Genomic DNA, 13,420 nt, shown 5'->3' on the forward strand with positions numbered 1-13,420 from the left:
TGAATTCTTCAACCCCCTTTCTACGGCACTGGGGTCATTCTGTTCCCCTAATTATATTAATTAATTGTTATACTTGTTGCACAATATTTACCGATGTGGTGTATCGCGGTTATGTTCGTAATAGTATTCGTGCGATCTCGTAATTTGTTCCTAAACACCGGTATACGAAAGGCGAGTAGGAGGTGGGAGTTTAAAACTGTTAGGGTGAGTTGGTTCAATTCAGTGTTCCTCGGATTATCGACACGCACTTAACGCGGTGCAAGTGTACGTAACTAATAATAATTAAAGCAAACCGAATACATGCTTTAAGCTTTGAATATTAATTAATATAATTCGAACAACTAGAACCATAGAAATGGCTTAGGTTTTCTGAAATAAAATGAGGTTTTATCAATGCGATAGTGCGTTTATCCGTCTGCCCAATTAAGAAGAATTTTGTTATGCAGCATGCTTTGAGCCCCGCAGACCGTAGGAGTGGACTTATCATGGAAAATGTACTGACGATTCCTGCGCAATTTTTAATGCGCGAGTGTTGCGGGCTCAAAACCAAGTTAATAGGATAGTTTTCTTCACAAAAAATACGTTAACCTGCGGGATAAAAAAATGATTCATTACTTAAAACCACTAAAATTAGTCTACCACTAAAAGCATCAACAAATTGACATCGAAGTGAGAAGTGAAATCGTGAATTTTTGTTGCAGATTTTTCACGAGATGAAAGAGTTTCTTGTACTATGTGGGCTGGTAGCTCTGAGCTCGGGGGCCGTCAAGCTAACCGAGCACTACTCCTGGAACATGCTGGACTGGGATTACCCCGATCCGTACTCCAAGCAGCAGGCCTACCAGACCGGGGAGCTCATCCCACAGAACGCCCTTCCAGTCGGGATTGAACGCTGGAGGAACAAGCTATTCGTTAGCGTACCCAGATGGCGTCCAGGTAAGTCATTAACTTTCAATGATAATTGAAGACGTAAGTGGAAGAACAAGACAAGTAACATTTTATAACACACGGACAATAACTAATATTTTCTGTATAATTTTAACTAATCTTGGAACTGACCTACTTCATCATTTGGCTAATATACTGGTCTAAACATAAAATACTCAATTTTTTTTTTATTTCAAATCATTTTCCGGCCCTAATATAATAATGGAGGCTCCATTTATGCAAAAAAAATATTTATTTTATTCGTATTTTTAACTATTATTTACCTGCTTCTTCCACTCACGTCTTTAATTGTGTACCAAATGTCAGGTCTCGGAACTAAGTCAAATCAATTAATGATATTATGTCTCAAGATAAAATCTCGCGAGCAGTTTAGTGTAAATGCCTCAAAAAATATTTAATTGTTATAATTGATTTATTAACATTGACTCTGAAAATTAATGTCATGTCATGTCAAAATAAAATACGATTATGACAGTTTCAAAAAGTTTTAGAAAGGCTAACAAAACACTGAAGAGTAAGCTACAGAGATAATCATTAATTGATGCAAAAATAATTACTACCTTATCTGCGTTTCCTTTTTCCTAATATTTTGTATCTAAAACAACTGATACATGAAAAGCTCTTATGTCCTATTAAAACTGCATTAAATACCTACTAAATGTTACTAGTAATATAGTATTAACTAGTTTTGTTAGCGTGAAGTTTAATTTATCAATAATTTATACGTTTATACTTTCGTACTGCATAATCATGCACACTATACAAAACAGATAGGTATTAACATAAAAATCGGAAGCTTAATTTGTCAAACTATTAACCGGTTTTTCCATGATAAATTATGAGTTTAATATTAATTAAATTTTTCTATTTGTCTCTCTATTTGTCAATATATATTTGTCATACTAGCTGGCTTCAGATCATTAAGAAATAAATGACCATAAAGTAATTACTTTGTACTAGTATGTTTTAAAAAGATTTACAGTTATTATTCTTAATAAAAAAACTTTTTAAATCCTATGCAAAGTTATGAAAAATACATAAAATTAAAATATAATATTACACATGCGAAAATGTGTCTGTTTGTCTGTCTGTCTGTAAGTCTGTTTCCTCTTCACGCCCAAATCGCTCATCCGATTTTGCTGAAATTTGGTATAGAGATACTTTAAGTCCCGAGAAAGGACATAGAATACTTTTTATCCCAGAAAAAAGTACTGTTCTCGCGCAATAAACGAATTTTGGACGCAACGCAGTTGCGGGCGTCACCTAGTTTTAAATAAATAATATAAATTATACGGACGGGAGGCCGTAAGCGCGCGCGCGGTGTCACCGGACCGCAGCCGAACTGCCCTAGTGGACAAGTGGCAAGCGATTATTGGAAACCTAACAAATTAATATATGCGATTTGCCATATTAAGCCATCGCTTCGCTAGCGAATACTAATGTCAAATCCCATGGGCGTGCATAAGGGGGGAGGGGGTCCCCCCCCAATTACTATCCATCTTATACGAGGTACATGTATTTTTTTTTTCTATTTACAATATATTAATTATTATTATATTGTGGAGCGTGTCCGTAGGCAGAGTAGGTATTTAGGCCGCTGCAGAACCCTTCATGGGCGAGTCCAACTCGCACTTGGCCGATTTTTTACGTTAGGGACCCCCCCCCCCCCCCCCTTATCAAAGCTACTCGTATATATACGCCAGTGTCAAATCCCATACATTTTGTGGCGTTGGCGTTTACGATAATCGCTTGCCGCTTGTCTAGGCCCTGTGACGTGCAAGGGACATACTACGAGTAGGTTCAATTCAGCATGCATTTCTAAATTTGCATTGAATTGACAGACATCAATTGCATAAGACGTAACCATAAAGTTAATATACCTATAACTTTATGGACGCAACGCCGTTTATTAATAATTGTCAGACGTGACGCCTGTACGAAAAATCAAAGTGACTTTAATTTAAAGCCGGCCGTGCCTTTAGCCACGTGGACCTACGTTACGTTAACGACTGGTTAATGTAAGTGCTGTGACCTCTAGCCGCCGATAATTACGGAAGTCTGTGATCCAGATACTGATAAGCGATAATAGATCATAGTCACCTATATGATTATGCCATTGTCATATTAATATACTTTCAAATATTGTGCAGATATTGATTTTGGAGGTCATGTGTTTCTTTATCCGTCTTTGTATCTTAAAGTTTCGAATGTGGAAAAACCCGGAACATTAACATTAATATAAAAATTTAAAAAATGAGAGGTGTCAATTATTGACACGGGAAGTTATTTCTTATTTTCAAAAAACCTGTATGTAACATATTATTATACTAATAATTAATAATAAAAATAAAAATATATTAATAATCAAAAATTATTTAAAAAAACACCTATGAATACTAACGCCCAGGAATACTAACAACGCGTCGGTTTATTCTCAAAAAATGTCATCTAGTTGACGCACAGGAATACTATCAACGCCCTCTGCCCCTACCATGCAGGTATTAATAAAAAAGTGTCGAACTCAAATATCGTTCTGTCTAGCCTATCTAGCCTTTACGTCAGGCGCGGTCCGAAGAGGGGGTCACAGGGGACATGAACCCCCCCCCCCCCCCCAAAATCTAAGGTCAAATTGAAAAATTGAAAAATCTTGCCAAATAATAAAAGGTAATTTCTAGCTATCCCCTAACCACCACAGCGTCCAACCTTGACAGCTGTCAACCCAGAACCATCCGAGGGCGCAGATAAAAAATATACAGGTTGTAACAAAAATAAGTGATAATACTTTAGGGTGTACTTTACGTGTTTAGTGTAATGACTAGTGAGTGAAATTTGGGGCCCCCCCAAATTTCAGCCTGCGACTGCGCTTGCTTTACGTCGAACGCGCGATAAGGAATTTCGTTCCAAAAATACTTTCCTAAAGAGACAAAAATGTTCAATGCTAATCCATTTAAAAAACAGAAAAAAAAGCTTTTCAGGAAAATAAAAGCTATTCAATGGATTTATTATTGATCTTTACTAAAACCTAGCTTGTGTGTAGCGGGTTTAAGAGTTTTGTCAATTGCATTAGTTTTTTCAATAGCTTCAAACTTTAGTAAAAATATCCGGACGGATGTGGAAGAGTTTCAGTAAACAAAGTGACTCACGATGAGTCACAGTTATAAATATAGTTTAAAGTTCAATGGCGGTACGTGTGACGTAACAGCCAGCTGTTTCAACCGAGTTCGTGAAAGAACGACGTAACAGTTGCATTGTGCAGTAACAAAATTATTACGCGTACCTTTATGCGTATTCATTAACGAAATAATAATCTCCTTTTTAGGGTTCCGTAGCCAAATGGCAAAAAACGGAACCCTTATAGATTTGTCGTGTCTGTCTGTCCGTTCGTATGTCATAGCCACTTTTCTCCGAAACTATATGAAACTTGGTAAGTAGATCATGTAGTCTGTGAACCGCATTAAGATTTTGATACAAAAATGGAAAAAAATTTAAAAAATTTAGGGGTCCCAATAGGTACAACTGAAACAATTTTTTTTTTCATTTAACCCATGCGTGTGGGGTATCTAATATCATTTTTTTCTAACCTGAATAGTTTGCGAGGAGAGTCTTCCAAAGTGGTAAAATGTGTGTCCGCCCCCTCTAACTTCTAAAGTATATGATAATTATAAAAAAAATATGTGATGTAAATTACTATAAAAACTACAAACGAAAATTGGTTTGAACGAGATCTAGCTAGTCGTTTTTTTTGACGTCATAAATGGTAAGCCTTAATTTAACATTCATTAAATCAACTGAAATATATAAATAAATCAAAAACCTTTTAATTTCATAGAAATAAACGTTATTGCTGCTGCGAAACCCTTCATGGGTGAGTCCAACTCGCACTTGGCCGGTTTTTTATATTTTTTGTCTGTTTTATACGCGAAGTATGAAATCATGCTGGAACCCTATAATATATTACCGTGTCTACTCTCCCTTTAGTCTAATAAAATCAATTACAGACTTAGGAGTTTATGAGACTAATGCCTGTTTTCACCAACTGTCTCCTAACGCTAAGTGTTTTCTACTTAAGATCGAAGAGATATTTGTCAAATACATTTAAAAAAAAAGTAATGTTTTGCAAAAGTTCTTACGCCCTAAGGAGAACGTGACACACAAAAATTCGTGAAATCTTGAAGGATATGTACCCTTAATGGCCGCTACCACTACCACTTAGCGTTAGGAGGCGGTTGGTGAAAACAGGCATTAGAAGACTTTTTCTAATAATTATAATAATATTAGTTTAGATTTAACAAAAAAAAATTACGATTTATATTAAATTAAAATCAGGCATACAAATTTCAAATATTTTCAAAGCTTTTTTTTTTACTTAAATTTTTTGTCTGAACATTTAAGTACGCGCAAAATTTTATCCATTAATTGCATAGACTTTTACATAAAAGCTGTCGGTAGAAAAATGCGATCTCTGCTGAAAAAAACTGTTCATTATTCGTCTGAGAATATGGCTTCATTTACTCTGGTTTTCAATATATGGGCGTTTACCTGTATTTCATAATTTATTACAATACATTAGATGTTTACAGTAAATTATAGGAAATTGTGTAATTTTGCCGCACGAATACACAGACATAACACAGCCCACGCCCGCAAGTAAAATGCCGACACACTTCAGTTTTTCATGTGAATTAGCATACGAAAATACGCGTTAAAAATATAATATAACCTTGTTATCTCTTAGCCTATTTTCTATTTATAATATAATCTCGAATAGATATTATGCTACATCTCTTAGCATACATAATATTTTCACTTTATTAAAATTTCTCAATACTTTGTACAAGAATAGTTTTATTTCAATATTAAAAGTATTAAAATGGAACTTCACATTTTTTTATTGCATACTTTACTTATGAAAATCAATACCTGTTATGATAGTAATTTATTACAATAAATTACGAGTATGTACGGTAAAATATTGTAATTGGCACCCACAATATACACCTACGATCACGGAAAGTACTCTTGCATAACTGGTACTTGACAAAACTTCAGACCATTAAATAGGTTGGCTTAATTTGTAGGTAGTGGCGCTCTTACTACCGGTTTACATAAAATAAAATATATATTGAAACACAAAGGAGTTGACATAAAATCAGTGTGTCGTGCACGTGTGACGTGGAGTACTTAAAACTTATTCAATATTTTCTATCAATTTAAATGTGAAAAGTATGATAGATATTTTGTCACTCTTCAATTAACCTATAAACGAACAATGATGACATTTTGTATGGTATTAGCTTATACATTAAATCAACGAAATTATACCTAAAGTATTCCCTTGGTATGCTCCTACCTACCTACCTACTGCACTCACGCGGGTGCGGCTGTATTTGAAAAGAATGAAAACTATAAAAAAACACTGACCACTACATTTTTAGATGTAGGTTAAAACAAGACGCCGCTTTCGTAACTACTAAACAGAAAATGTGTGAAAACGTTCATTTTTAACCCCCGACAAAAAAGAGGGGTGTTATAAGTTTGACGTGTCTGTCTGTCTGTCTGTCTGTCTGTCTGTCTGTCTGTCTGTTTGTCTGTGGCATCGTAGCATCCAAACGGGTGGACCGATTTTGATCTAGTTTTTTTTTGTATGAAAGCTGACATGATCGAGAGTGTTCTTAGCTATAATTCATCATCATCAGCCTGCTCAGTTCTGGACAATCAGGGTTTATCTGGTTCATGAAAGGCCGTTAGCAACTTGTAGTCGTTTGATAGGTTTTATATTTCATTCTAGTTCGAGATATCTGTGAATATGCAATATACGTATACACATAATAATGGAAAGTTGATCTGGTGCTGCAGCATCACCTGGTAATCAATAGGATATCCAACTCCTCGCCAACTAAGAGCAGAGGTTTCGTGTTTGGGCTCATTTTAATTGTGACAACCAGTAAGAAGTAGATAAAGTATAAACAGTAAATATTTACATGCTGCTGCTGCAGCATCACCTGGATTCTATAGGAACCGAGCTTCGTATGAACCCAAAGTGGAGGTTTCATGTTTGGGCTCATTTTAACGGCCTCATCGAAAAGGATATTGATGAGACAATCATGAGAATATGATTCTGTTGATAGGAATTATTCTGCACTATAGTCTATAACCAACAAAAGTTTAAAAAGTATGAAATAAAATTAAATTAAGAAATTTAAAAAAAACCCCGCCAAAACAACTTTAAAAAGTAATGAAATAATATTTACTGCCTTTAAGTTCAAATAATTCCTAACTTTTGTAAAGTAATATTTTAGTCCATAATTGTTCTAGATGTTTAATTTCACTTAACAAGTTTAAGGATCAATTCACAGCGATCTGAATCGAGATAGGTAATCAGCGACTTGGCGGTTGTAGGTTGCAGTTTACTTGGCGGTCCCCCGACACACCGTGACAACAACTATGGACTAAAATATTACTTTACAAAAGTTAGGAATTATTTGAACTTAAAGGCAGTAAATATTATTTCATTACTTTTTAAAGTTGTTTTAGCGGGGGTTTTTTTAAATTTCTTAATTTAATTTTATTAAATTACATTAATACTATTAAAATCAATTAATATAAATATTAAAGCCCCTTATATTAATAAAGATATTCATATAAATTGAGTGTTTCCTATTTTTATAAGGCGTTCAATATAATTTATATTTCCTGCCTACATAGTAGTTCTTAATGAAAAACTAAATGCAAATTAATTAATGCTTTTAAAGATATATTATTTTAAATGTATTCGTTTACTTTTTTTCAGTTTTTATTTCTCATACTTTTTCCAACGTCTGCCCAAAATTAGAGCTCGTTTAATGATACTTACGAGATTAGACATGAACTCGTAGTTTGAAATGACTAGTGATTGGACAGTACTAGTCATTGGACAGAGCACAAAAACACAATATTTATTAAAGTAGCTTTAAAAATAACCTGTTTTTCTTGCAAATCAGACATTATATTACTTTTAAAACATGTAGTTTTTAGAATAACCTTCATAAATATTATTGTGTTTTTGTGCTTTGTCCAATGACTGGTACTGTCCAATCACTAGTCATTTACCTAACATAAACTTTATGTATATTATATTTATATTTTATATTATACATAAAGTTTATGTAAATGCAAATTACCAAACATTTGAACTGGGGAAGTATCAGGTCTAGATTAATTTTATTTTAATCTTAAAGCTTTTTAAATTATTATATTTATTATTTAAGGTAAATTTACCCAGTGTCTACACATACCATGCCGAAGTTACGCGGCCGAAGTTCCGCATGATTACGTCAGCAATATCTAACGCATACTATTGTTTGCGAAATTACGTCGCGCTATATTTAGCGCGACGTAATTTCGGCATGGTGTGTCATCGGTAATTCAAAATGCATTGCAGGCGTAAACATGCGGAACTTCAGCCGCGTTTTTAGCCTAGTGTGTTTAGACACCATGGGTCGATTAGCACTGCAACGTGACGCGTAGATGCATTTGTATGGATTTAACAGATTTGCAAGCCCTCTCAACTCTCACGCAATTATTGAAGTCTGTCAATTCCAAGTCAATTCAGTACAAATTTAGAAATGCATCTACGCGTCGTGTTGCGATCTAAATTGACCCTGCCACTTATATTATTGCAATAAATAGAGTTCGTCTATGCTATTAATTCGGTTCTGACTTCTGTCCCATTGTTTTTATTTATGTAGCAAGTTTTTTTGTATATTGATATGTTTATTTGTATAAGTCGTAGGATGATTAAATAAATCGAATTATCGCGAAAATTCTAGGGACTTCGCGAAAACACGGATAATTAGACAATTGTGATTACTTTTTCAACTTTACTTACAAAAGGTAGTGTTTTCGCGAAAACGCGAGTCGCCTTAGTAAGATTGCGAAACGAATCGTTAGTTATTATCGAAAAAAATCACTGATTGGTTGGTTTAAGCGCCCCACAGCAACATCTTCTCTGATTGGTTGCAGACTTGACGCTTTAAATGTCAATTCATTGTCACGCGTTGTTTTTGTAAGCGAGCTAGCAGTTTTTAAATTGCAGTTGGACTTGAAAAATAGTGCGAAAAGTTATCTAAAAGTGTGTCTGTAAATACAAAATGACTGATACAAGTGAAATTAGTGCTGAAAGTTCAACTAAGGTTATAGTTGAGATGAGAAAAAGGTTAAATAAAAAGCAAAGTTCCTATGAAGAGGCATTGTCATTCTTACCCTTTAAAATTCTATGGTGTAATACCTCAAAGATACATAGGAAAAGATAGTAACCAATCAGAATAAGAGTTAGCCAGTAAGTAAAAATCAAGCCAATCAGCGATAAGAATGTGCAATGTTACTAAGGCAGCTCGCGTTTTCCCAAAAAACCTAACTTTTTTTAGAAAAATTGAAAAATATAAACAGCATTATCTAATTTTACGTGTTTTTGCGAAATCACTAGAATTTTCCGAAAATCAATAGGTGCGCATTGTAATGCTCGGTTCCCCTCCCTCACTGATGTAATGCTCGACTCTGTAACGTTACATTACAAGCGAATGCTCCCGGTGAGTGAGCACCTTATGATGGCGATTGGCGATAGTTTAGATAACAATTACGTAAGCGTCGATTATAATAAGTGCGGGAAGGAGGAAATAATTACCTGCCTGATGCGGCTGGCGAAATCATCTGACATGCAATAGTTTATCTTTTTCTTCGCTAGACACGCCTATTCAGATTCATTTTACCGCTCACAGGACCTTTATGCTAACAACATATGAGTCACTCTCGTAGAAACCGCGAGGTTCTAAAATGTGATCGGTGGTCTACATTGTATATCACGTGCCTTTAATTGAATAATGTTACCTTTATATTTGTATCAGTACCTATAGATTAATAAAGTATTTAAGTAAAGGGTAAACCCGCTTGAAAAAGTTCGTCAAGACGTAGAAGGTTTTTCCGATGATAACAAAAGAAGGATTTTAACAAAACAGAAGAATAACCGGTATACGATACACAAACCGATGAAACTATTTTATAACCATTCGTTTAGATTTTTTTTCATTTTACTGCTTTAGGTATATTAGAAGTGGTTCCACGAGGATGCTTATAACAAAAACACTTGTTAGGTTGAGTTGCACCAACTAACTTTAACTATAACTGTAACTTTAACTTTAACTACAATGCAAAATGTCAAATCTTTAATTAAAGTTAAAAATGGACGCCATCAAGACGCCATAATTATTTAACCATAACCATAGAGCTCGTCAAGGTTTTAAATGGACGTGGCGAAAAAAGGAACTAACGCTGTCATCATACAAAAACACAATTTTTGACAGTTCTCCTTTACAAGCAGCGCCCCCGCCCACGTTCATTTATAACCTTGTTGGACCAACTGTCATCTGTCAATTTCTCCAGTCAAAGTTGAGGTTAAAGTTAAAGTTAAATTTAGCCTTAACTATAACCATAACTTTAACTTCAACTTTAACCACGCATCTGGTGCAACCCAACCTTAGATTTATGTGACCTTAGTAACTCTAGATTCTAGAATATTGCTTACACAAGTAAATTCTTGTTACTTACCTAAATTCCTAATCCCCTTGAGTAACTCAGCGCAACGCAAGCGCTATTTCACGCGGGTTTGCTATGGAGGCTATTCTTTTATCTGATCAAACCGACCCATCCAGCATTACTTAAGAGGGCGACTAAAGCAAAAAAAATGTTCTTATATTTAATTTTCATACTTGATACTAAGCAATGAATTGTTTCATTTTTTAAACATAGATATTTGCGAGGGTCCGCAGTAGTAAAACACGATATCTTAATTTTTTTTCTCGACGGAAAAAAATTACAAAGGTGCATCTAAATTTCACAAATATTTCTTTTTTTTTTTAAACGGTGTATTTTTTTAAATCGATAATTTAATAAATAATATAAAATTCTATTACCGAGGGACTGTAGGTACTAGCGGATTTTTAAAATATTGTTATCGAGTTATTAAGAAAAACTTACTTGGCGATGATTCCGCGTTGTTCTTTTTCACCTTAAAAAATACGGACGGAAGAATGAAAAGAGAAGGACTACGTTTGAATTTTTTTTATTCGCCTTCTTAAGAGCAAAATAATATGATTGTCCACTATTTCAGGTATTCCCGGGACTTTGAACTACATTCCCCTGGACGCTCCCTACGACCCGTCCCCCAAGCTGATCCCGTACCCGAGCTTCGCGGGCAACCAGCTGGGCGACTGCGACAACGGCCTGACCACCGTCTACCGGATTAAGGCGGACAAGTGTGACCGTCTCTGGGTCCTGGATGTGGGCACCTACGGATATGGTAAATAAATATTATATATTATAAATACTTCCATACAGTGCTCCCAAAGTGATAATGCGCATAGAAATTTTCGTAATTTTTCGGCAACGGTCGTATTTCCCGAGCGTTGGAAGACGTCGCTGCAAGCGCTGTTTTAAACTTAACTTTAAGAAAAACAGCGCTTTTAGCGACGTAGAGGCGCCTGACGTTGCTTGGACGTTACCATGGTAACGCCACGATGGCTTCCCGGTGACCGGCGACAGGGGACAGCCACCGGCTATATGATATTTACTTCTATTTTCTTTGAGCAAGGTGTAAAATGCAAGTTTCATAGATTCGGGTGTTTTCGTGATTACGACAATTAGCGAAGATTTCCATGTGCATTATTAATTTGGGAGTACTGTACTTATATTATATTTGCGAAAGTGTGTCTGTATGTTACCTCTTCACGACCAAACCGCTCAACCGATTCTGCTGTTTCATGTTTGGTATAGTAATTAAACTTTTAGTCCCGGGAAAGGACAGGATACTTTTTATCCAGAAACAATGCACGGTTCCTGTGTGATGAAGGAATTTTTGCGCAAATCAGTTGTGAGCGTTATCTATACAGGTGTTACAAAACTAAGTGACAATACTTTAGGGTGTGTACGTATTCCTCGTAGAGAGTTCACTGTGAAAGTAGCAGCGCTAAAAGGTCATTTTTTTCACTTTTGTATGGGGAAATGATGCTCGGGCCTATGCTCATGCAAAAGTGAAAAAAAATTTAGTCTTTCAGCGCTGCTACTTTCACAGTAAACTCTCTACAAGGAACACGTACACAGTACATACCCTAAAATATTATCACTTAGTTTTGTTACTGTTACTGTATACAGTCGAATTGAGAAACCTTCTCCTTTTTGGAAGTCGGTTATAAAATAAGAATTAAAAAGCACTATAGCAAAGTAGCAGCGCTGAAAGACTAATTTTTTTCACTTTTGTGCAAACTTATGACGCTAGGGCGCTTGCCCATACAAAAGTTATATAAATATAGTTGAGGCTTAAGCCAATTTTAAAAAGGCATTTATATGAATATTAATAATATTGATTTTACTGTGGAAGTCGGTTTTTATTTTTTGATAAATTTTTTTTTTCAGATCCGAACGTTACAAACGTGTGTCCGTATGCGTTAAACGTATACGACCTCAACACCGACACCAGAATACGCAGGTACGTGTTCCGGCCCGAGGACATCGTTCCCGCCACCTTCATAGCCAACATCGCGCTGGACGAGGGCAGCACCTGCGACGACACCTTTGCCTACTTCTCCGACGAGCTGGGCTATGGCCTCATCGCATACTCCTGGGAGCTCAACAGGTCGTGGCGGTTCAAGCACAGCTACTTCATGCCCGACCCCCTCGTCGGAGACTTCAACATCGCCGGCCTCAACTTCCAGTGGGACGCCGAGGGCATCTTCGGGATAACCGCGTCACCCCGCGGCTCGGACGGGTTCAGGAACCTCTACTTCAGCCCTCTGACCAGCCACACCGAGTTCGCGGTGTCGACCCGCGTCCTAAGAAATGAGACCAAGGTCGGCGATTCGTACAAGGACTTCAAGGTCGTGGGCGTCCGCGGCCCCAACTCGCACACGACCGCCAAGGTCATGGACGACAGCGGCGTCCAGCTGTTCAGCTTGATCGACCAGAACGCCATCGGCTGCTGGAACTCGGCCCTGCAGTACAAACCCCAGAACATCGCCGTAGCCGATAAGGACGATGTCGGCCTAATTTTCCCTAGCGACGTCAAAATCGATGAGACTAGAACCGTGTGGGTAATTTCTGATAAGATGCCCGTATTTTTGGAATCCGACCTCGATTACACCGATGTCAACTTTAGAATATTTTCGGCGCCCCTGGATGCACTCGTTCGCGGGACCGTGTGCGAGCCGTCCGTTCCGTTCACTCCACCTCCCCAGTATTCCAACAATTTTGATATCATGTCCGTACTGAATCCCCAGTATCAACAGTTTTCTCTCCCAAACCCGAACCTGCAGCTCTCACAAAACTTGGTGCCGCAGTTCCCGAGCCAATATTTTGCGAGCCAATTCCCGAAGCCTAGCTACATAACCCGAAACAGAAACCGATGGTCGTTAAAGCAGAATTATCTAAAAAAATAATAATTAGT

The 13,420-nt window shown here is 36.6% G+C and overlaps 1 protein-coding gene across 1 annotated transcript; it reads left to right on the top strand.

Moving 5' to 3' along the window:
• Nucleotides 1-222: 222 nt before the first annotated feature.
• LOC121728743 (protein yellow) lies at nt 223-13,413 on the top strand. Its single transcript, XM_042116986.1, has 4 exons — nt 223-264; nt 702-936; nt 11,093-11,281; nt 12,394-13,413. Exons 2-4 carry the CDS (start codon nt 714-716, stop codon nt 13,410-13,412), a joined length of 1,431 nt encoding a protein of 476 aa, XP_041972920.1. The 5' UTR covers nt 223-264; nt 702-713; the 3' UTR covers nt 13,413.
• The last annotated feature ends 7 nt before the right edge of the window (nt 13,414-13,420 follow it).

The sequence above is a fragment of the Aricia agestis genome, chromosome 7 (genome assembly GCF_905147365.1).
Source record: "Aricia agestis chromosome 7, ilAriAges1.1, whole genome shotgun sequence".
Taxonomy (NCBI): domain Eukaryota; kingdom Metazoa; phylum Arthropoda; class Insecta; order Lepidoptera; family Lycaenidae; genus Aricia; species Aricia agestis.

Bases quoted from the DNA above. Each gene is read 5' to 3' on its own strand.
- LOC121728743 (XM_042116986.1), top strand. From the start codon at position 714: ATGAAAGAGTTTCTTGTACTATGTGGGCTGGTAGCTCTGAGCTCGGGG. The intron at 937-11,092 runs GTAAGTCATTAA...CCACTATTTCAG, and splicing joins CGTACCCAGATGGCGTCCAG to GTATTCCCGGGACTTTGAAC. The intron at 11,282-12,393 runs GTAAATAAATAT...TTTTTTTTTCAG, and splicing joins TGTGGGCACCTACGGATATG to ATCCGAACGTTACAAACGTG.